Source organism: Vigna angularis, chromosome 10, assembly GCF_016808095.1.
Source record: "Vigna angularis cultivar LongXiaoDou No.4 chromosome 10, ASM1680809v1, whole genome shotgun sequence".
Lineage (NCBI taxonomy): Eukaryota > Viridiplantae > Streptophyta > Magnoliopsida > Fabales > Fabaceae > Vigna > Vigna angularis.
Genome location: NC_068979.1, coordinates 5,449,088 through 5,473,546, shown reverse-complemented (window position 1 = coordinate 5,473,546; position 24,459 = coordinate 5,449,088). Strand labels below are relative to the sequence as shown.

The following is a 24,459-nucleotide window of genomic DNA, read 5'->3' as shown; positions in this document are numbered from 1 at the left end:
GTGAAAGTTAGGTTTAATACATTTTATATATATTTTCTTTTTTTGGTGAGTTTAAACGATAAGGACTGAAAGATATTAAAAGTATTTTGTATAGACATGAAAAAAAGAGAGAAGAGGGTTTACGAAATTAAAACACGATTAGATTGGTGGAAAAATATACATGTCTTGGGTCCATTAATAAAGAGAAATAATATAATATTTTTTTAATATATTTTGTTTTTCATTGTATTTATATAGATTATGCTTCTCGTTTTCCGTGGTTGAATATCTTGTATATTTATGGAGATTAATTATGAGTGAATAGAGTCACGTTGTGTCACCCAACCACCACCGATATTACATATATGTATTGATTTGTGTGTTACAAAGTTCACTACACAACATTATTCAACTATCCTTTCGATGAGACCACTCCTTCTGATTACGAAGACAACAATACATTCAAAATTCAAACCCTTATCATTCTTCTTTTCTTAAGCATTTTGAGTTAGACAACACAACTACTTCTACTAATATGTACATTGAATTCTGTGTTATAGATTCAATCATATTAGATATTAGAAATCATATATTTTTCAAATAGTCATAATAAAATTTTGATGTCAGCGTCAAATTAATGAAATCATAAAAAAGGTAAGTTCCAATCATTAATGCTTGAAGGACAAATCATTCATTAATAATAAAGTCTATATACGAATCCGATATGTAATCGAAGTTTTCAAAAGATGATTGAAACATTACTATACTAATGAAAACCAGAACATCTAAAATATGACATATTAACGCATTTAATACTTTTTAAAGTTTATAGATTATTTAACCAACAATTAAAAATAACTTTTAACAACTACTTTTAACAACAGTTCATTATTAAGATTATCATTATAAATTAAAAATAATCGATAACAATTATAACTATAAGAAAAGGTAAAAGTTTGTGAAATCTTCAGCGGTCTTTATCATCTAAATTCATTTCCATCCAAAAGACAAATTTAAAAAATACGTGTACTATACATAAGGTGGTAATGAAGGGATGTGTACAGATTATTTTAATACATTTATATAAGTACAAATCGCGTACAAAAGTTATTTAATCCATATTTAGATTTTGTTTAAAAAGATACACAAGTAACAAATTGAAAAGATAATCAGTAATTGAAAGTTAATATAGTTAAGTTTATATTTAGTACTTAAAATTTGTTAGATAGTTTTCTAGTAAGAAACATAGAGATAATTGATAAATATATTTATGTGATATTTTAAATTATATTCTTTTATTGATAAATAAATTAGGGCTAATATACATTTAATTAGTTTGTAAATATTGCAGTTTTTCGGGTGAATTATTTAAAATATATTTTTAGATGTAACTATCATTGTTTTATTTTCAAATATTCTTGAAAAAAAAAAACTAAAACATAATTAAAAACAAACACTGTTGATATGTACTTTCATTACGTTAATACTGGTTAAAATATATGGAACAATAATGTTAAAAATTGCAACACAAATACAATAATTAAAATAAACATTATAATTTCAAACAGTATTTACCATTTTTCACTAATATAGTATCAGGTGTTTTAGGGTAAAAAAAATTAATAAAAACAGTAAAATAATAATCTGGTTAAGATAAACAGTGTGCAATAAAAACAATAATAAAATAAAATATAATTATCCAATTATTAGTACCTAATTTAACAAGCAAAAAACTATATATATATATATATATATATATATATATATATATATATATATATATATAAATATATAATGTTAAAACATAAAACTAAGCTGTTAAAATACAGTATTTGAAAAGATGTTGGGAATTACCGAAGCACCTATTTATACCATTCACGTTCTGATGATTCCTAAAGTTGGAAGTCTACTGAACCCTGAACTAAAATCTAAAATGCACTTTTATTTATTAAGCGCTGTTAAGTAAATGTTAAAGCTCTACTTATAAATAAAATTATTTGAATTAAGAAAAATCGATGAAAATTTTGTAGCAAATTTAACTAAAATAATAAAAAAAATAAATTAATCATATAATACAATGAATTATTAAACTTTTTTAATTAAAATTCAATATAAACAAAATATTAACAAATATCGTATATGTATTTTTAAATTTAAGTATTGTTGATTTAATCAATTATGTAATATAAATGTTGATAATTTTTTGTTACATAATTAATCATATATTATGTGTAATTTTTTCTATATTTTTTATATAAAAAAAATTTGTTAACATTTTCCAAATGTTTGTAATGTCTCATCCATTTCACTAGTACAAAAATTATAACGTGACACGTTCAACGTCCAACCACTGAATAACCAACGAACTGTGATATTTTTGTAAATAAATACAATTATTAAATGTCTTTTACAATTGTAATTCGACGTAAAAGATATAAATGCTTTTCAAGTTTTGTACAATTGTAAAAAATGATAACTTAAAAAAAATAAAAAAAATTGATTAACGTCGAATATTGACAAATTCGACGTAAATTTAACATCTCCTAATGAGCGAATTCGCCGTTAAAAACTCAAAATATTCGATGTTATATGCAATTTTTGTACAATGTTTTTCAAGTTTATTTGTATTTCTATATTTTTTTCCTATATTTTCGTTCTAAAAACTAAAACATTCGTGCAAGTCTAAAAATTGCATACAAATTATTAATAATATTAATCAAGTTTTTTTAACGAAAAGATAAATTATAAAACAATTGAAGTAAGGATTAATCACAATTTGATATGAAACAAATAAATATAATAAAAAAAATGTAAGAAAACTATAATACCTTTTATGATTAACATAAATATATTTTAGTGAATTTATTCATATACTTTTTAGGATTAACATAAGTTTGATTTTTAAATAAAAATGAATATATAAATAAACAGACCGATAATTTAATATTGAATTGTTTAAAATTAAAAAATATTAAATTAAAAACTGATTGAAAATAGAAATCGGTTTTAGTTAAAAAGAATAGGTGGAAGCATAGCTTAAAACGATGTATATGATTACTTGATCAGACGTCTGAGTCTCTACGCTATATCATTGTCTTGTCCGACTCAACGTCACCTTAACCCGACATATAACAATGTGACAAATATTTATTAATATCTTTCCGCAAACGTTATTTATTCGTACGAGTACGTGTCAAATTATGATTGGCCAAGAGAATCTCGAATCCAGCGCTGCAAAGTCTGTCCTACGGGAGGGACCACCACAGTATCTGCGTCAATGTCATCCAACGTCACACAAACAGTGCAAGATTGATCAACCATCATACACGGCAAGTAACACCTACCATCACCAATGTAATCAAACACTATTCTCTCTCATCATCTCGTCTTTGCAATCCTAAAACAGTAAAAAAGCAAAACAGCAAAATCATTGTTTCTTATTTATTATTTTGAGGAATGTGGCCATACAGTAAATAAACAGAGATATTAATGTGACCAAAGAAAAAGTTTTAGTATTTATTTCTGTTTTTTTATTATACCAGAAATTATGTTAAAAAATAATATTTACTTTTTTGTGTGTATTAGTATCATAGTTAAAAAATATATTTTTTCATTGACGTATGTCCTGAGAAAGAGATTAGATTAGTTATTATGTATGATTTGGGTAATGGACGGTGATATGATGGTTAAAGCAAATGTTGTATTTGATTTGGTAGAAGAAGATGCACGTGGCGTATTGTTATTGGGTGTGAAAAGTGGGTGTTATGATTTAAAAGAAGGATCCAATGGTAGAAAGAGAAGGAGGATAATAGTGAAGCGTGTTTGGTTGGTGATTGAACAAGACTATATTCGCGTCAAAACAGAAGAAACAGTTGGTATTTTGTAATTTGACCTGAAATTGATTGATGTGGATCCAAAAAAGGAATAGTTCGTGACTTTCACGTTGGGAGAGAAGCGCGTTTGTTGTATTGTATTGTGTTGTTGGACTAAAGATGAGGATTGAAGAGACAATTGCCTAACAACATGGGAACGTTACAGCCATATTCAAAGGTTAGATAGTAAGATGCCTTCAAAACCACGGTTTTTAAAACTAACAATTAATGGGGAAAACATACAGTATTTTAGACATCATTCATAATTTTTATACTTTTTTTTTAAAAATTCATTAGTTGTCTGATTGTTTTGACGTAATTTGGTAATTTTTCGTAACATTCCTAAGATACATACAGTACAGTAAGGGATTATAATATGTGTAATACGTATTTGTATGACCAGTTTTTGTAATGTACATGTATGTATGGGAGTTCGTATATGTATGTTTTGTTTTGATATGTTTCTTTTTTGTTTGGATAAGGGATGGATCTTGTGTTGGACTTTGAGCTATAATCAATTTAAAAAAATGTAAGAAGGGAGAGTAATAGGGTGAACTTCAATTACCATCTTCCAGGGTTATGTCCAAATTTTTTTTTTTTTTAAAAAAGAGCTTTAGTGTGATGTTTGGTGTTTGAAAATTATTTATCGAAATAAAATAAAGGTAAAAGAAATTTTGTATGAAATTAAGTTGGACGTAAGTTTAGTAGTTAATTAAGTAATTTGAAATGGATATTATTTTAATTTACGAGGATAATTAATACAAAAGTTTTGTATAGTTGGGAAAATTGTGATTTTGCTAAATTATATGTAAATTGCAAGTTTTATATTTTGATTCAGAGTGTATTCTAGATGAAGTACATAATTGTCCAATTGATCTTAATCTCCCTCAAATAATATGTTTCTTCGGTTATATGCTTGATTGTCACATAAACGTTTTAACCAGATAGTTTCTTATACATGCTTAATTTACTTGTAAAAATACGAATTAAATTATTATTTACGTTTAACATTTTATGGTATGAGGAAATTATTTATTTAGTCAAGTTTTTAGTAAAGTTTCAACGTAGAGATTTACTATAATGAGATGCAGTTCTTATTGCCGTACATAAATTTTACTAACTTAGAAGTTACATAATTGAGTTTATTAGAGATGAAAGAGAACCATTATTTATTTATCATATAGAAACAGCAAATGACAGTGAATTCTTATGAACTATCCTATACGTTCAAATTTCTTTCAATTTTGAGTAAATTTAGAGATTGATGGATGAGATGATCAGATTGAAATAAAATTTAACTATTTTAATTCATTTTATTGTATTTTGAACTTTTGTACTCCGTTGGCTAATTATAATTGTAATGCATGAGAAAATCTCAGATCTTCTATTAGACCACACTATATTGAAATTTGCTAATTAGATTTCTGTTGAAAATTATATATATATATATATATATATATATATATATATATATATATATATATATATATAATTTATTTATTTGTTTTGGAAGGTTACTTGTGGATTGCAAAAGTTAGTGTTACATTTGTAAAAACAAATCTTCCACTTCATGAACTGAAAGTATGAGAGGCGGCGATTAAAATTTTTCAAAGTAAAACATTAATATAGTTGCGACAGCACTAGTTAACCTTTGCATTTTTCCGTCCCTGACAATCTCTATCAAATAAGAAAAAACATATTATGTTGTTTTAACTTATCTTATAAATTGTTTTAATATTTATGAAAAGTTAAGAATAATATACTTTTGTGCTAAACATTCCAAAAAAAAAAATTGAATAAAGTCATAGTTGTAAATAATGAATCTTGAAATGTTTTGTTGGTATATTAGATTTGCATTAATCTATCACACAATTACAGTATATAACTTTCATCACACAGTGTAAATATTAATATGTTTGAAGACATTTTCTTTTTCATTCATAAAAACATGTATTTTATAATATGTCTAATAATATTACCGATTACATATTATATATATATATATATTATTTCTTCGAAAAAATAAATTAGTTGTTCAATAAATGATACGTATGTATGTTTTCCTCTTCAATTTATATTCATTTTCAACTGTACATAAAACAGTAATACTTCCTAAAAAAGTATTATAATACATTAATTTTTTCCATTAATTCTTAATAATTTATTAATATAATCACCACAATAACTTGCATGATTATTAATGAATTTTTAACAATAAAAATAAATCTGACGATAAAATTAATATTATTAACAGATTTTATTTACAAATTTTAGAATTTCAAAAATATTTATCGATAATATATGTCAGTAGATTAAAATTATATAATATATGAATATTTTTGTCATTGATAGTAAATTTTATTGATAAAATTTAATAATAATTTAATATTTTTATGACTGAAGAGTATGTATGTTGAAAATTTTGTTAATAAAATAACACACCACTACTCATCTTTAGTTTTGACAATTTTGTGTTAAATTTTATTGTAAAATCTATTTATTATTATGTCTTAAAAATTTGTTGGTAATTTTTTTTGGAATTTACAATTTTTATTACTAACAATCTTTTCGTTAACAAATTTGTGGGTAAGCCTAGTGAGATTTAAAAAATTAAGTGGAAATTAATGAAACAAAATGATAAATGAAGAGAAAAAAGAGAACATAAACTGAAACAGCACTGGAAGTCACGATAAGAACGTGACTCAAGATGAAGGGTGACAAAATGAAGGTAAAGAATTAGTCATTAATAATTATCGATGAATTTTTCTCATCTATAATTATCAGTGAATTTTTTTAATCATTAATGTAACATCCAAAAATACAATATAAACCATACCATAGAATATTCACATATTAACAATATTACAGTTCAGTTCTGAGAATAAATACAGTTATGGCCGAACGACCTTACTAAAATATTACAGAATTTAAACTTTTCAGAACTACAGTCTAGACCGAACGGTTTCAAAACTAAGATTACACCGAACGATTTTTCAAAATAAAACCCAACCTAACTACCGAACGGTTCTACAGTTCCGCTTTCACTTCCATTTCTTCCAGCAGCTCTTCTCCTTCTGCTCACATCCACAGGATGATCATTGCAACAGAAAAAAACAACCGAACGGACAATACAGACAAGACAGAAAAATAGGATAAGCTTATGTAATTTAATTAATTCAGTAAAATGTACATTTCAAATAAATCTAACATAATTCAATATACAATCATGTAGCATCCAATCATGCACTTCCAATCATAATTTCAAGTCAAAGCATGCAATGACCGACCACTTTACTCTGACTGTTTGGACTGTATGAATTATGTGTAGCTACGACGTTTTTGCATCCGGGTGATGTAATAGCTGGGATGCCCTCAACAGCTGCCACCCGAGGTTAGTCTGTTCCGTCCTACTTCACCTTATGGACTAGGACTTCCTGCCATTCTCACACATGACTTACTCCTCTCTACTTGATAATGAGTAATCACATAATATCAGGATAACCTCCAGCTAAGCATAACCACATTCATACTCTACCATTCAATAACCACTCATGAGATATTCCTCCCTGGAATACTCTTTCACTTCCATACTATTCCATTTATATTCCATAATAAAATCAAACCGAACCAATAGAAACCGATCCCATCTGAAACTAAAACTGAACAATAACATTTCCCCTAGAGACAAGACCGAACGTTTTGAATACGTTCCAGACTAACACAACTGAACACTTAGTGTACGACCGAGCGGTCTCCCACTTATATACAGAATAGAACAGAACGGTCCATTCTAGATAAAACTCATCATAAACTGAACACTAGCGATAGTATTTGAACGTTTACCTGCTACTCAACAGTTACTACAAAACAATATTTTACTAGACCGAACTCCTAAGAATGTACCGAATACTAAATATTACATGTAATTTAGACTTAACCGAAAATCATAATAACTATTGCTAGAACCTAAGAACTTAACCGAACCCTACAATATTTAACTGAATACTATTGACTTGGACCGAACACTCTTAGTTCAAAGAGAATACACAATGGTTATAATAAAATACCGAGCGCTTGGTTAAAGACCAACCACTATAAAGACCAAGCGCTTGGTTCAAAACCGAGCACTACTGAGACCGAACGCTTGATTCAAGATCAAACACTACTGAACTTAAATCAAAATGAAGGAATATATATATACACACACACACACACACACACACAATTACACAACACTTATTTTCAATGAAGGATAAAGATAACGTCTACGACTTTAAATATTATAGAATATATTAACTAACTGTTTAGGAAGCATAAAAGAAGAAACCATACTTAGACCGAACGCTTACTTACAATTATACTAAGAGGAAACCGATCGGTCATTAACTGAAATTCTCCACAGAAGAAGAATATAGTTCAGACCGAATACCCAAGGATAAACCGAACGGTCAATAATGACTCTCGGTTACAGTTTACAGAATTATGCAGATTAATGCAGAATCACGATCAACTATGTTTCTACCCAGTTATACCTTTTCCTAAATCAACAATACACCCAAACAAACATGCAGTATTACAAGATCAACCAACTCATCAAACATAACATCACACCATCCAATAAATCATCATCAAACAATAATTATAATTAAATTACAAGCTTCCCTTACCTCTAAACGTAGTCGAACGCTCAACGATGCAGTATTTGGCCCACCACTACCAGAAATCTTAGAATTCTACAGTAACGCTTTATGAAACTAACCAAACGAAAGACCAGAAATACTCAGAATGAGATAATAAACTCATGCAACCATAATTTGGGTTTGCACGTGACAGAAAAACGAACGGTCTTATAATAGAAGTACTCACCCGTTTAAACCACAACTTAATCGGTTTAAATGAAAGCCCTTGACGCCGGAAGAGTTCAAACGGTGCCTGATTTGTGATCGGAAGAAGAAAAAGATGAGAATTCTTAGAGAGAAGATGAAAATTGTAGAGAGAAGGAGGAGAAAATGGAGGTTCAGAAGGTTGGAGATGAAGGGTGCATGCAGAAAAGTGGCACGACGAAGTTTGAAATTTAGCCTTAAATACTACCGTCACTAAAACTGATCGGCCACTCAGCGCTGCACACCTGTCTTCCACTATCTGAAAATTCAAACCCTTTCATTGACACTTGACTTTCACTACTTGAGGTTTTTAATGAGTTCTGACAATTAATATAATTTATTAATGAGCATTTTTTTCGTTGAATATTGTTAGTAATTCATCTATAAATTTGAATTGTTGATGAGTTTTTGTTATTATTGATGAATTATGTTCATTAATAATTAATGATTTTTTTGTGTGGTATATGTTATTTACCCTGTTAGAGATATAAACATGAATAAATTATATGTTATGAATACATACAAGGAAATTTGCTCTTACACTCCCATTAATTTAAAATATTCCAATGTTAAATATTAAACTTTTTGAATTATAAAATATAATATTCAAAATATAATTTTATATTTTGAAATCTATAATCTAATAATTTTATATTTTGAAATCTATAATCTAATAATTTTGTATTTGAAATGTACAATTTAAAATACAGATTTGTGTTATATATTATATTTTTTTATTATATATTAGAACACAAATTTATATTTCAAATTATACAATATAAAATATATTTTAAAATATTAAATCAAAAATATATTTCAACAATTTAGAATCTAATTAATAGCAAAAAGAAAATATATATTATAAATTATACCATCTAAAATATAATTTTAAATGAAGTAAGTATTTGAAAAATACAACATTAATGAAAGGCTTGTTAACTTTCAAGGAATATAAGTGAAAACACTTACAAAAGGACAAACCACTGTAGAGAATGAAACATTCACCAAATTATAAAAAGGGTGCACAACATATGCAAGAAAAAGATCAAATAAAAAGAATATGAATAAGTTAGGTATTTCACCACTCCATAGGTGCAAGTTCAAATTTTGGGGTGCAAAAAACAAATGTCCAACATTTGAGAGGTTATATTTTTTATGACATTTTTTTTTCAATTTGAACAGATAAACTAAATTGCTATGATTTAAAAAAAAAACAATAATTTTTTTGAAAATTAGTTAAAAAAACTAAATGTATACCTGAAATTAAAAAGAATGTGACTTGATTTTACAAGTCATTCTAGAAAATACATTTAATAAACACCCACTTTGATATTTTTGTAAAATAACCCCATTTAGTGCATCAACTAGGGGCTGTTTCTTTCATGGTACAATTTTGCATTCACAATAATCATATTTCTAAGAATATTATATCTATAAATATAAGTTAAAATTAATTTATATACAAGTTGTTCCTATTCTTTATTTATATTTGTTTCTATAAAGTTTGAAAAAAATTCTGTTGAAACGTTCAGTTCAACAACTTGTTAACACGTATGCACGTGCCATTTTTTTTTATAGCCAGTCGATTATTTTTTATAGAATGTACACAAAAGTCTTTGAAACTCAGAAGTCCATTATGTACAATAGAAACAGTCCATTTCTGATTGATTTATGAAAGTTATAGGAGTCAATATTTGGTTTTTGAATAATCCTTCATATGTGGAGTCTTTAAATGATACTTTGATTAACAAGTTAATCATTTTGTTAAAACGACTTTGTTTCTTAGTATCTTCATTTAAAAACATTTATTTTTGTTTTAACACTTTATGTAAAGGTCATTTCTCCTTAGAATGATTCAATGTTAGAATTATTTTGTCTAAGTTTTCAACTTTGAAATAAATATTGATCTTCTGTTAGAATTGTATCTACTATTAATAATCATAAAACTTTACAAACATAAAATCAGAAAAACGTATCACAATTAATGGGTATACTCGTTCATCATTATTATTTCCCTCATTTTCAATAAGTTTAGTGAGTTTAATTTATGTTTGAGATTAAGCACGCAACATCTTACCCTAAAATTAAATAATGAAAGTGATTGAGCATGTGGGCTGTATCATATATTACATGGATTAAATTATTCTGGATCAACATGTGTCTACCTGCTTCGTATTTTTTTTTACTGATAGTTGAAACACATTTGCATATTTTAAACTTTGATTGAGGGATTAAATATATAGAGATCCATGTACATGGAGAGGTAATGTCTTATAGTTGAATTGAGGAAAAAATAATAATAAAATTAAAATAAGTGAAGTAAAATAAAATAATGAAAAGATATTAAAATTTAAAATAAAATTACTCAAAATAAGATAATATTTGTTTATGGCAGAGTGAATAAAAAGAGAGAGAAGGAAACGTGTATTCTACATTATTCTATCTGATATATCATTTCCTATTATTTACCTTAATGATATTTTTGAATCTTTAGGTTCTACTACTGTATTTTTTACAATTTTATGAACAGTTTATTTAAGAAAGTATTGTTCAATTTATTAATGAATATTTAATTTATTGAATAAAAGTAAAGTATAATGAAGTATTTATACCTGATAGATATTTTTACTAAAATTTTGACTTCATACATATTATTCTAAACTTTATTACATATGTTTTTTTCTTTTACAATACATTACTATAGTGAAGATATTCAACTTACTTTTAGATGTTCGGCTACAGGGAAAAAATTATAGTCAATTAGAACATAGTATAAAATAAATATTTTTTACTATAGTTAAAAATTGTAGTAGATAATTTTTAATAGGTTACAGTATTAATGAACAATAGCCTGTTTTTTTTTATTAAAATAGACTACATAAGTCACTATTGCAATAATGAGAGGAACTTAGGAATGTGTTTTATGATTCAAATAAAACCATTATATATATATATATATATATATATATATATATATATATATATATATATATATATATAATATTGTTCCTTAAAAGAAATGTAACATAGATTTTGTTTGAATTTAATTTATACATTATCAATATTTTAAAAAATGTCTTTGTGTTAGCTTATACTACGGTTTTTTCTATTAAAGTATTTTATCTGAGTCATTCATATGTTTGTACTAGTAGTATTTGGATTGTATCAATTGTGGTAGGATCTTAACTTGTACATTTGTGAATATTTAAGCATCTTTTATCAGTAATTTGTGAAGAATCTAAATTCTGGATCAGTGGAATCTACAATGAGGTGCTTCCTTTATTACATAAATATTAATTAAAATAAATATTTTATTTTCTAGCACATTGAAGTGAGATGTTGGCTAATTTCACAAGACGAGAGAAAATATACTCTTTTTTTTCTTAATAATGCACTGGATATTTATTTGTAAAGAAAAAAAAATCCAAATACTGCTACAGTTATTCCCTTCATTATTAGAAGAAAAATTTAAGATTTTCAAAACACTTAAAGACGATCGTGTGTTAGTTATGATGACGTGTGGATCATAAAATAATAACTATAATTAATGAATAATCGTCACATTATGTTAATTATAGGATTGCTTGAAGGTCTTTCAAATATATTATTTTATACTGAAAGGAATCCTGCACAATCCCAAACGGAAGCTTCAACTTACCAACCCCATAACAACCCATTGACATTTGCACTTAGCTTCTATATATAACAGGTTTTGGCCATTGTTTACCTTAAGCAAATATTCAGAGAATAAATCCCATAGGCAGATATCAATCATGACTATCACCAACGAAGACCAACAACAAATTCAAATACCTGGCCACAAACATCTCCGTCACAAGAGTCTCCTTCAGAGCGATGCACTCTATCAGGTTCATTCCATTACTAACATTTTCTTCTTCTTTTTCCATAGTAACAATACCAACATTTTCATTCCATCTACAATTACTGGTTTTGCAGTATATACTTGAGACCAGTGTATACCCAAGAGAGCACGAGAGCTTGAAGGAGCTACGCGAGTTGACGGAAAAACACCCTTGGTAAGATCACGATCGATTATGTTGGTTTTCAAATCCAAAAGCTTAATTGTGACAACATCATTAAATATACCTATGTTGTAAAACAGGAACCTCTTAGCTACACCACCTGACGAAGGACAACTTCTAAGGATGTTACTGAAGGTGATCAATGCGAAGAACACCATGGAGATTGGCGTCTACACCGGTTACTCCTTGCTTTCCACTGCCCTCGCTCTTCCGTCTGATGGAAAGGTGCTTAATTCATACATATATACATTAACATATCAATATATATATATCATATATAAGGTGCATATGAGTGATGAAATTAAGGTTTTGTTGAAATGAAACAGATCCTGGCAATGGATATTAGCAGGGAATATTATGAACTGGGGTTGCCTGTGATTGAAAAGGCAGGAGTGGCTCACAAGATTGACTTCAGAGAAGGTCCAGCACTTCCTCTTCTTGATCAACTCATCAAAGACGTGAGTTCAATCAATCCATGCACATTATTTTCAAGAAAAAGAAAGAATCAGTGTCAAAATTATGTGTATATAAGTCTATGGTGTTTGTTGATGAATGTGTATTGCATTGCATGAACATGAACAGGAAAAGAACAAGGGAAGCTTCGATTTCATCTTCGTCGATGCTGATAAGGATAACTACTTGAACTATCACAATAGGGTGATTGAGCTTGTCAAGATTGGGGGAATGATCGCCTACGATAACACCCTGTGGAACGGCTCTGTGGCCGCCCCATCCGATGCTCCTCTCTTGGATTATATTAAGTATTATCGCGATTTTGTGATAGAGCTGAATCAAGCACTTGCACTTGATTCAAGGGTCGAGATTTGCCAGCTTCCCGTTGGTGACGGCATTACACTGTGCCGCCGCATCATCTGATCACTCTGCTCCTTTTACCCGCAACATACGGAAAAACACGAGTTTCAACTATGTTACCTAATCCATGAATAAAATAATGTGTGCCTGCTTGGATGAATTTGAATTTTTGTCTTGTAAGCGAATACATTCATAACGTGTCTCTTCCTCAACACAATACACATGTATTCATTCCAAATCATATTTACGATATATTTATATATAGTGTGTAGTGGAGTAATAATAAGTTCAATTATATATAATATGGTGGCATGGATCTTCCTTCTGCAGTCCCTTTTTTTTTCTTTCTGCACCCCATAAAAGTTGTAATACTCCTTATTGGAATTTTTACTCTGTTAGTATGGGGTGACAATTAGTAATAATAATAATGAGGTCTAGGAATAAAAAAGCCCTTTCGTATAATCAAGAGAGCCCTGATAGTATTTGGTTTTGGGCTATATTTGAGCTTTTATCTTGTGCATTTTTCTTCTTCTTGCACCTCCAATTTTTGTTTCTGCACCTCAATTTTGGTGTAGGGGTGTTGCTCCCTCCACCACCCAAAGTGCTCCTGCACCTCTCCACTATTTTCTTTTATTCCAAAAATACTCTACACCTCTCCATTATTTTCTTTTATTTCAAAAATACCCTACACCTCCCCACTATATTCAACAATTTTTTTCTTTCTCTCTCCACATTAATGGAGCATGTGAGGCTCAGATTTAAACTTGTGATATATTGAAAAATTTTATTTACACTTTCCCTTAAATAAGTTTGATTCAATTTTATTTTCACTGTTCAATATATATATATTTTTTCTTCAAATTACTTAATAAATGGTAAAATTTTGTTCTAAATTTCTAGAAAAATATTTATATATATGTGTAATTTTTTTACATTTAATATCTATAATTTTTAACATTATATTATGTTTTAACTTACCAACATGTTTGACTCAAATAACTTGAATAAAGTATTTAATTTATTAGATAAATAATATAAAAATATTATTAAATACTTAAAATATAAAAGAAAAGTTATTTATTAAAGATTTGAAATTTATTTAGTTCTTTTGTCATTATAAAGTTAGTATATAATAATAATAATATATTATTTACTATTAATATTATTATGTTTTATTTTGTATTTGCATCTAACTTTTAAGTTTATAAAATGAAAGTGGTAAAAACACTAATATTGAAGTTTCCTCTGAATTTTATATTTTGCAATATATCACAAGTTTAAATCTAAGCCATATAAATGTTCCATTAATGCAGAGAGAGAAAGAGAAAGATGGTTGAGGATAGTAGGGAGGTGTAAGGTATTTTTGGAATAAAAGAAAATAATAGAGAGGTGTAGAATATTTTTAGAATAAAAGAAAATAGTGGGAAAGTCCAGAAACACTTGGGATGGTGGAGGGAGCAACACCCGGTAATTTATTTTCTCTCCTTGTATTTAACCCACCACTTACTTTTCCTCAAAATTTATTTTCCTAACCCTAACGTCGCAGTTTTCACTCTCCTTCACCCTGTACCTTAGGCAACACATATCCTTCTCTTCATATAATGCACCATACACCCATGTTGAAGAAGGTTGTTGCCACTAACAACAAACAAGATACACATTACATTTATCATATATTACGGATAATAAAAATTTGTATGTGTTTTATTGAATTATATGTCAAAAGCGTAAGTAAAAAACGAGTTTGAGAATTTAGGGTTGAATATCATATTTTAAAATTTATTTAAAAAGTTGTACCAAATTTTGAAATCTGGTTAAAAGGATTTTGAATTTGGACTGAATATTAAAACTTCAAAATCCGATTAAAAAATGTACTGAATTTTGAAATTTAGTACACTCCTTAATCAGATTTTGAAATCTGATGAACTTCTTAATCGAATTTCAAAATATAATATTATACCAAAATCCAGTAAGTTTTAAACTGAATTTTGACAAGATAAAAAACAATTCTTTAAACTCACTTAATTAACCCATCATGTGATGCAAAAATCTTATTAGATATAAAGTTAGTTGTGTAATCTTCTTCGCAGATTTCATTTATAAAAGAAGATAAATCTAACATGAAGTTAAAATTTTCTTGTAATTTCATCAAACTTAAAAAATAATTTTTCATCTTAAACTTTATCCACCTACAACATGACATCATCATACTTTACTTGTCCAATAATAATAATAAACTAGAGATCAAGAAATTCATAAAACAAAACAAACAAAAAAATTTTAAAAAATAAAAATAAAATAAAAACAATATCAAATTTTGAAATTCGAAACAAAATTGATTCGTATTTTAAAATTTGAGAAAAAACATAATTGGTTTCGAAATTTAGTAAATTTTCTTAATCGAAATTCGGTGAATTTCATCACAAAATCTGATAAATATTTTTACAAATCTGGATTTTAAATTTTGAAATGTGCAAAATATAATAAAATTAAATATTCAATTTCAAATAAAGATGAACGAAAAATATAATCTACAAAAATGAATATAATATGTAGACCTGAAGGAAGATGAACCAATGAGTGAAGTTTCAAATTATGTAAATATGTTTGATAAAAAGTAATAATAATTACTGTTTACATAATTTATTTAATATTATATATATTTATATATATACATAAGTTTTTTTCTCAAAGGACTTATTTGGTACTACAGTTTTGGAAGTATAGTAAGAAAAATTGGAGGATGAAATTCTTTGGACATGTTAGAAACGATATTTTTTTTTCTTCACATGAGGTGAGTGTTGTTCTCTCCACTACCACCAAATGCTTCCTACACCACTCTATACCTAATTTATCTTTGTTATAAAATGAATGTTAACATCATTTTACATATTTTAACTATTTTTTTAATATTTTAGTTTATTGTTTTTATTTTAGATTTTTTTTAATAATATTTTTTATTTGCATAATATATTATAAAAAACAAAAAATTAAATACTTTATAATTAATTTAAAATATATAAAAATATTTAAATATTAATTTAAAATACAATAAATTAGTAAACTAAAAACTAAAAAAAAAACTTACCTGATGATACATCCGTTTAAATAATTATATAAAAAATATTTAAATAATCAATTAAATAATAATACATAAATTAAATTATTAATAATTAGTTTACTAAATAAAATAAAATAAAATTATATATAATTACGTAATAAATTTTAAAAAAATTTAAATAATATGTATATATTAATTTAAAATACAATAAACTAAAAACTAAAAAAAAAAATAAAAAAAAAATTGAATGGATCATCTGTAATTATATAAAAAATATTTAAATAATTAATTAAATAATAATATATAAATTAAATTAATAATAATTATTTTATTAAATAAAATTAATTTATATATAATTACGTAATAAATTAATTTATTTTATTTAATTAAATAATTATTATTAATTTAATTAAATTATAATTGTTTTTAATTAATTATAATTAACGGATGTACAACATGGTCACACCCATTAATAGATGTGGTCACATTCGTTTAAGTTTTTTTTTAAAATTTTTAATTTATTTAAATAATATATTTTAATTAATAGATTATTATAATATATTATGTAAATTAATTTTATTTTATTTAATTAAATAATTATTATTAATACAACAAATTAATTAACTAAAACTAAAAAAAGAACATAAAATTTAAATAGATATGGATACATCCGTTAACAGATATAATATATCCGTTAATGGATATAGCATATCCGTTGAAGAATTTTTTTCTACAATAAATATCGACGTCTTTTGAAGAAAAGAAGTGGGAATGTAGGATTTTTTAAAATATAAAAGTTAATTTTAGAATTTTTAAAATATGTGATGGTGTTGGAAACAATATGAGATGGTACAGGAGTAACCCTCGTATCAAGTGCATCATTAAGCAGAAAAAGAAAGGCGATATATTTTCTTTCCGGGTTGTAAAATTAGCCAACATCTCATCTCGCTGTGAAATCCCAATTAAGTAACCCAAAATCTAGAATCTTCTTTAACCTTTTCTGATTAAAAAAAGTATAAAGTAATTTTTATAAGGTTCAGGAGAAAAACTAAAATATTACTCCTGTACTGTACCCAAACCATCTATCTAGCCTCCTACCCAGGAAAACTAAACTATAACCATAGAAAAAGAAAGTGATCTTTCTCTAATAAATAACAAACAGAATTTTGTGAAAAATATCATTCAATATTTTGTAATACAAAACAATAATACTAAAATAGTGACGACATTGGTGAAAAATGAATATGAAGGAGCTGCATTTACGTGTATCCCAAAGGACCTTTTAATAACCCACAATAAAAGTCAACGGGGAGACGTGAATGAAAAATAAGTACTTGTGAGGAAACTTACACAAACAAAATCCTTAACCTTTTAAGGGTGTTGCTCCTTCCACCAGCACACGGTTTTCCCTCTACCTTTCCTTTATTATTTTGCCTCTTAATAAAATTTTATTTTTAGGGTTATTATTTTTTAATTTTACCCATTCAGAACCTATTTCACTAATAACCTATTCTAGTCCCGTACATGAGTAAAATATATTTTTTCATTTTAACATTATATTTGTTCCTCTCTTTCTTTCGTTGTGAGATACTACAAGTTGCAAAGGTTGGTGGTGGTGGAAAGAATTATCAAGCAGTCTCTCTCGTGGTGCAGTATCACTCTCGTGGTGCAGTGCGTGGAGTGGTGCAGTGTGTGTCGTGCTTCCTCGTATTCGAATAAACCTTGAAATAAAACCCTAAAATAAAAAACGTAACCTTTAAACGGATGTTGACATCCGTTGAAGATGTCACCTCCGTTTAAAGGTTACTTTTTTTTTTTTATTTTAGAGTTTGTTTTATTAGGGTTAATGTATACTTCTTCACGCTGGTTGATGCTCTGGACGCTCCTCGATGTTCCTCCACACCATGGCGGCGACGCTCCTTCACACCACGGCGGCAATGGAAGTTTTCAAACCAAAAGAAAAAACTGGGAAGAAAAAGGAATTGAGTAAAAATCTTTTTAAGTTAAGGATATAATTGTATTTAAAATAATCTGGGAATGTGGAGGAAGTATAGGGTGGTGGTGGGGGGAGCAACACCCACCTTTTAAAAGTATATAAAATGGACCTAAAAAAAACTTAAAATTAGCCAAACATAATTGGGACCATCCACTGAAGATATTTCAAGATTAGTGAGTCAGATACACCTATCTTAACCAAGCCAAAAAAAACAAATATATATATATATATATCCAAAAAATACCTCAACCTTTTAAACGTAAAAGATTAATTCAAACAATGTATGCCAGTGCTTTTCTTTTGATAAAAAATACACGTAACAAATAATATAATAAAAATAAGTCATCATACAACTTTTACACGATTCCGGAATGAGCTAATTATTAGTCATTCCACACCTCAAATTTTTTCCAACCACATTTTATTTTCCTTACTAAATCCAAGGAATTTAAAGCAGCTAATTAAAACTCAACAACTCAACAACTCAACAAACTAATTTTCATTTCAAAATTCCAATTATTTAATTATGCATTAAAATGAAAAAAATAGTTGGATATTACCAAAAAAGAATATTGATTGATGGGTGCTATAATGCACATCGATATAAATCCTCAATTAAACTGAACAGAGAATCTAGAATCTGAATCTATGTAACACAGATAGGTTATTCCTTATTATGTGTGTGAATAAAACAGTATGTTCCACCGTTTTTTAACTAATTTAACTAAAAACGGTGTATCCACGTCTGAATTAACTGGCATTCATGCTAATTAGTTATTTCGAATTTGGACTCTGATTTGTAATTGCTCTAAATATTTTAAAACACAGAATAGTTTACTGCATATAAAGAGTTTTTAACTCAAAAACAAAAATAGATAATGAATGAAGAGAAAAGTTCCGTGAACACAGTAAGGAAGGACGTGACAATAAAAAGGGATGACGAAAACATGAGGACACTTTTCAGTTTCCTTGTTGGCTGTATTATTATATATTTCTGACAGAAAACACTTTTCATAAGAACAGAACAGAGAGTTTAAGGTTATTTCAGGGTGAAGGTTCTGTGGTGTTTGTGAAGGTTCTGTGGTGTTTGTGAAGGTTATTTTGGGTTTGTGATTGGTCAGTGAGAGGATCTAATGGAAGTTGAGGCAGAGATTGATCGCTTGCCCGTTGACTTGTTGGCTAATATTTTTGTTCTTTTCACTTCCTTCACTGATTTGGCACAGTAAGTTTTTATGTTGGCTGCATAGCTGTTTCATTGGTTTAACAATTCATTCACCAATCATCATGAATTTGGCTTTGTGATGTGGTTTTGCTTTGAAAGAGCGAGCGAGGTTTGCAAGAAATGGAAACAAGGGGTGAATGAGTCTCTGGCATGCAGAGAGAATCTCAGCTTTGCAGGTTGGAAAATGGATGATGAATCCACTGCTCGTCTTGTTTGTCATGCCTACAATCTCACCAAACTTCATATGTATGTGTACATAGTACATATTTTTCTTTCTTTTCATACCCTCACTCCTATTTTATCCTATTCTTTTACTGTTCTTCGGTTTTGTACTTTTGCTTTTCCTGATTATAAATTTATAACTCTACCCCTTTGTTGATTACAAGGAGGCTGAAGTGTTTTTGATTGATGATCTTTCTTAAACATCGAAGTGAACATAAGTATTGATTATTAAAGCTTTGGAGATGGATTATAAATTTGAGTCTCAACCATTCAATGGAAATTATTTGTGCTATTTTAGGTTCCAGAGGAAACTAGCAATTTGGAGAAGGTTGATAACATGTTTGTTTAGGGATATGAATCTGGTAGGGTTTTGAATGATGCTAAGTAAAAGCCGTATTTGTAATTTTGATTTTGATAAGAATCTGCACCATTTGTCCTAAGGCGAACCTCTAACCCTTTTCTCTTGATTTGTGTTGGCAATGTTTGGCTAATAGAACAGCTATGTTTTCTTGATTTTAAAGCTTTCTGACATGGAAATGCCAATATTGAGTAAGAGGTTGTCGTGCAACCGAAACTGTTGGTTGAATGGATTAGATTATACATGTTGGTTCATTTTAACTCTAAAGAATACATGAAATAAGTAAGGTGCCATTAACTTTGACAAGCATACTTGTAAAATTTGGAATCTGAAACAAGCAATTGTAGAGTTTGGTAGTTTATAACCAGTTATGAGCTATGTTTCCATCGTCAAGGTCTCAAGAATGTAGCTATAAGATGGAAAACTTTTGTTGTGTTTTGTATTTTCAGACCAAGAAGCCGTTGGTGTTGCCAAATAACTGATGCAGGACTTGTCAGAATATCTTTTGCTAAGTGTGTCAGCAATCTCACATCTATATCATTGTGGGGTTTGACTGGCATCACAGATGAAGGTGTTGTTCAACTGGTATGCCATTGTTTTGATTTTGTAACTTATATGCTTGGGTCTGTGTGACATATCACTTGGAATGGTGTTAGAAAATAGGAAGGGATTAAATCACAAGGCTTAGTTTCAGCTCCCTGAAAATCTCCATCATCTGATTATACCAGTAAACTTGACATTAAATCCAACCCAAAGTTTTCAAATATTAAATATATGGGTCATTCTTTGGATTGATCTTTTTCTACTCAATATGTTTCCCACTTCCCCTTCCAACATATATTCATTTTGTGCAGACTATTGCAGTTGGAATTAAATTAAATTAAATTAATTTTGAGAATTTAAGGCTGTCATGACTAGATTGTGCTTATATTATTCTAACATTTATCAGGTTAAGGAAATGTTGTTTTGGGTGTTTCTAGTTTGACTAATAGCCTATGTGGATTTCAGTTTATAGCCACAAAATTTGTCCTCAAACCAAAATTAGGACACATTCCAAAAACATAGTCTATGTAAGTGTTGTTTTATTTTTGTTTCCTTCTTCTTCTCTAACGACAACTATGGTATAACAGATATCCAGAACTAGATCTTTACAACATCTGAATGTTGGTGGTACATTTATCACGGATGAATCTCTGTTTGCCATTGCAAGAAGTTGTCCAAAGTTGGAGGTAAATTATAAGAAATTGAACGTTAGGTTTTTGTGTTCAATTATTTTCCTCCTCCCATAACAAAAAGAAAATAATATATAGTCTAGAAATGACATTTTATTCATCTAACTGTCTGTATTTAGTATGTATCAACCTGATAATCAATCTTGAGTGGCTTCATATTCAATGTTTGTGATTTTCCATTGCATCATAAGTGAAATGATTGCTTATTGTTTTTGTTCAGACCATTGTTCTTTGGAGCTGTCGCCATGTAACTGAGAATGGGCTTTTTGCCTTAGTTGACAAATGTGTGGAGCTGAAATCAATGAATTTATGGGGAACAAGAGTTCCTGTGGACTGCCTCAACAATCTACTTGTTTTAAGACCAGCACTTATGATCAAAGTTTGAAACTAGACTAAATGTATAGAATGGTCTCCCTGGTTGTTTTCTACTGCTATTTTTATGTACAGATTGTTTCGTTTTTCAATTCATAGATTCAATTCAACATGCCTCAAAAGCTGAATATGTCAAAATCCATTTCTGCAAGTAGCTATTGCTGTAAAGTTCAATTCACAAAAACAAAGTCATGAGTAAAGAAAGATTATTGAACTGTATCTATTCATTTACCGACTTATGTTAATTGTTACACTGTCTCTGTATATAGACTTTACCTATGGAAGTTGCATTCAAAGTGTACAGCTGTACTGAGCTGAGACCAACTTTAGAAAAATTGCTTAACTAACAAGTATTTATAAAAAAATAAAATTAAGATAATATAATCAAAATTTTCCCGTACATTAAAATTAATTTATACACTCTAGAAGGATATTTTTATCTAACCTTTACAAGTTGATTTGAGATTATAAGATTTTAAATAATTGTACTTAAATCATTATTTGTCTTCTATTCTAAAAACTAATTATTGAAAAGTTTATTCAAGTGGCAAGTTGATTTTACCAATCATACACTAAAATATAATAATGAGAAAAAGATTCGGCGTTTTTGCATATTTCAAAAGATATCTATATTATAAAATAGTCATATCATGAGAGAGAAAAATAAAGAAATCAAACACCTAACTTAAAAAAGCCGTTTAAGCTGATCATCCTATTAGTTATTATTATAATTTTTTATATTTGATATATTTTTAAGAATATTTATTATTTATGGACTTTTTTTAACAAATGTAAAATTACCTGAGATCTTATTAAGGGATTATAAAGTATTCAATACTACAAGTTTAAATTACCTGAGATTTTATTATTTGTATCTCAAAATTTAGTTTTATAAATTACATGATACTTGTATTCATATAATTTATAATCCAAAAGAACAAAAACCGACCTGAAATCTGATTGAGATGCAGCCCTAACAGGTGGAATGGATCAGGTTTTGAGTTGGCAACTCAACTTCTAGATGGTAACTAGCGTGCAAAGTTAAAATTAATTGTTTCACGTAAATTTTGTTTGTCTAATTATATTCACGTCAATGTTATATTCTTCCAAATAAGGAATTGCCAGTTAGGTCAGGAAGAGAATGAAAGAAAGCAGATAAAGGCATTACTAATAGAATGAAAAGAAGTGATTAATACTTGGAAAGAAAATAGCTGATAACTGCATACTTAGGGTCAAATTCCACATTATGAACGTCAAATTGTGAGATTTTTTCAAGGATTTATAATAGTTCATGCTATTATTTGATTTGAAACACATGTAAACTCTGGAAAAAAAATGTAAAGAGAGTTAAAAACTTTTTTACAAATAAATATTAGATGTTATTTAAGAAGTTAGATGTTCTATAAGCATAAGTATCAAGTATTGTTGAATATTTATAGATTTTTAAGTGTTTAAAAATCTTTTTAAGACGAAAGTAAGGAGAAGACAAATTTTTATATTCGTTTATTTTAAATTGAGTTACATTTAATCCTTTCTTAAACACTCTTAAAAGGTTTTAGTAATCTTTAAAGATTGTAGACGAGTTTAACTACTCTTGGTTTTACAAATTAACTTAACTAATTAGACGAGTTTCACTATTCTTGATATAACACTTGTCTAATTGACTATATCGTTTAACTCTACTCATAAGTTAAATTAAAAGTTTTTTGATTCATTTCTGAACCTACAATGTGTACTCTTCCAGAAGATATAAAATAAATACAAAGAAAATCTAAAAATTTGTAATAAAATATTTCTTTCTTAAAAATAAAGTTTAGACAACGTAAGCTTAAGAAAATGTTGACAGAGTAAGAACAATAATAAATTTTGATTCTTCTTCTCTTCTCTTCAAACAACCCTCTTTATATAAATTTCTTTGAAAAAGATCTTTTATACAAAACATTGACTTTAGAGTAGGAGTATAACTTTTTAGTACGAGGTCAGATACTATCTTCTATCTCTTAACGTTTTTTTATCCAATACAAAACTTTTAATAAGGCTTAGTAAAAAAAATAGAACAACACAACAGACAATGAAATACTATCTTGTACATGCATTAAAAGTGTTAAACATTTTTAAAGGTTTAGGCATTATACGTGTATAAACATTTAAGCATAGTCGGTTTGAGTAACATTCAACGTTTATGATATCGTTTATAGATACCACATTAAATGAACTTATTCTAGAAGACTTAATTGATAAACTCTATTTTGTTATACATTTTTGTTAAACTTCAAAACAATTTTGGTTAATCGATATTGTCTTAATACAATTTTTTTCATTTACAGACAAAATTTAGGGTGTTTGAAAAAATGTACACGATGTTCCTGATTTTAAAAGCTGGCAAACCTTGTGCAACTTCCTCTG

The 24,459-nt window shown here is 27.7% G+C and overlaps 2 protein-coding genes across 2 annotated transcripts; both read left to right on the top strand.

Annotated features, from left to right (window-relative positions):
• The first annotated feature begins 12,455 nt into the window (after nt 1-12,455).
• Nucleotides 12,456-14,024, top strand: LOC108335258 (caffeoyl-CoA O-methyltransferase-like). Its single transcript, XM_052869607.1, has 5 exons — nt 12,456-12,603; nt 12,692-12,771; nt 12,858-13,002; nt 13,104-13,235; nt 13,360-14,024. The coding sequence occupies exons 1-5, from the start codon at nt 12,508-12,510 to the stop codon at nt 13,651-13,653; spliced, it is 747 nt and encodes a 248-aa protein (XP_052725567.1). The 5' UTR covers nt 12,456-12,507; the 3' UTR covers nt 13,654-14,024.
• A 5,521-nt stretch (nt 14,025-19,545) lies between these two features.
• Nucleotides 19,546-22,298, top strand: LOC108335311 (F-box protein At5g67140). The gene is made up of 5 exons (XM_017571300.2): nt 19,546-19,869; nt 19,969-20,115; nt 20,899-21,034; nt 21,580-21,678; nt 21,902-22,298. The coding sequence occupies exons 1-5, from the start codon at nt 19,781-19,783 to the stop codon at nt 22,064-22,066; spliced, it is 636 nt and encodes a 211-aa protein (XP_017426789.1). The 5' UTR covers nt 19,546-19,780; the 3' UTR covers nt 22,067-22,298.
• The last annotated feature ends 2,161 nt before the right edge of the window (nt 22,299-24,459 follow it).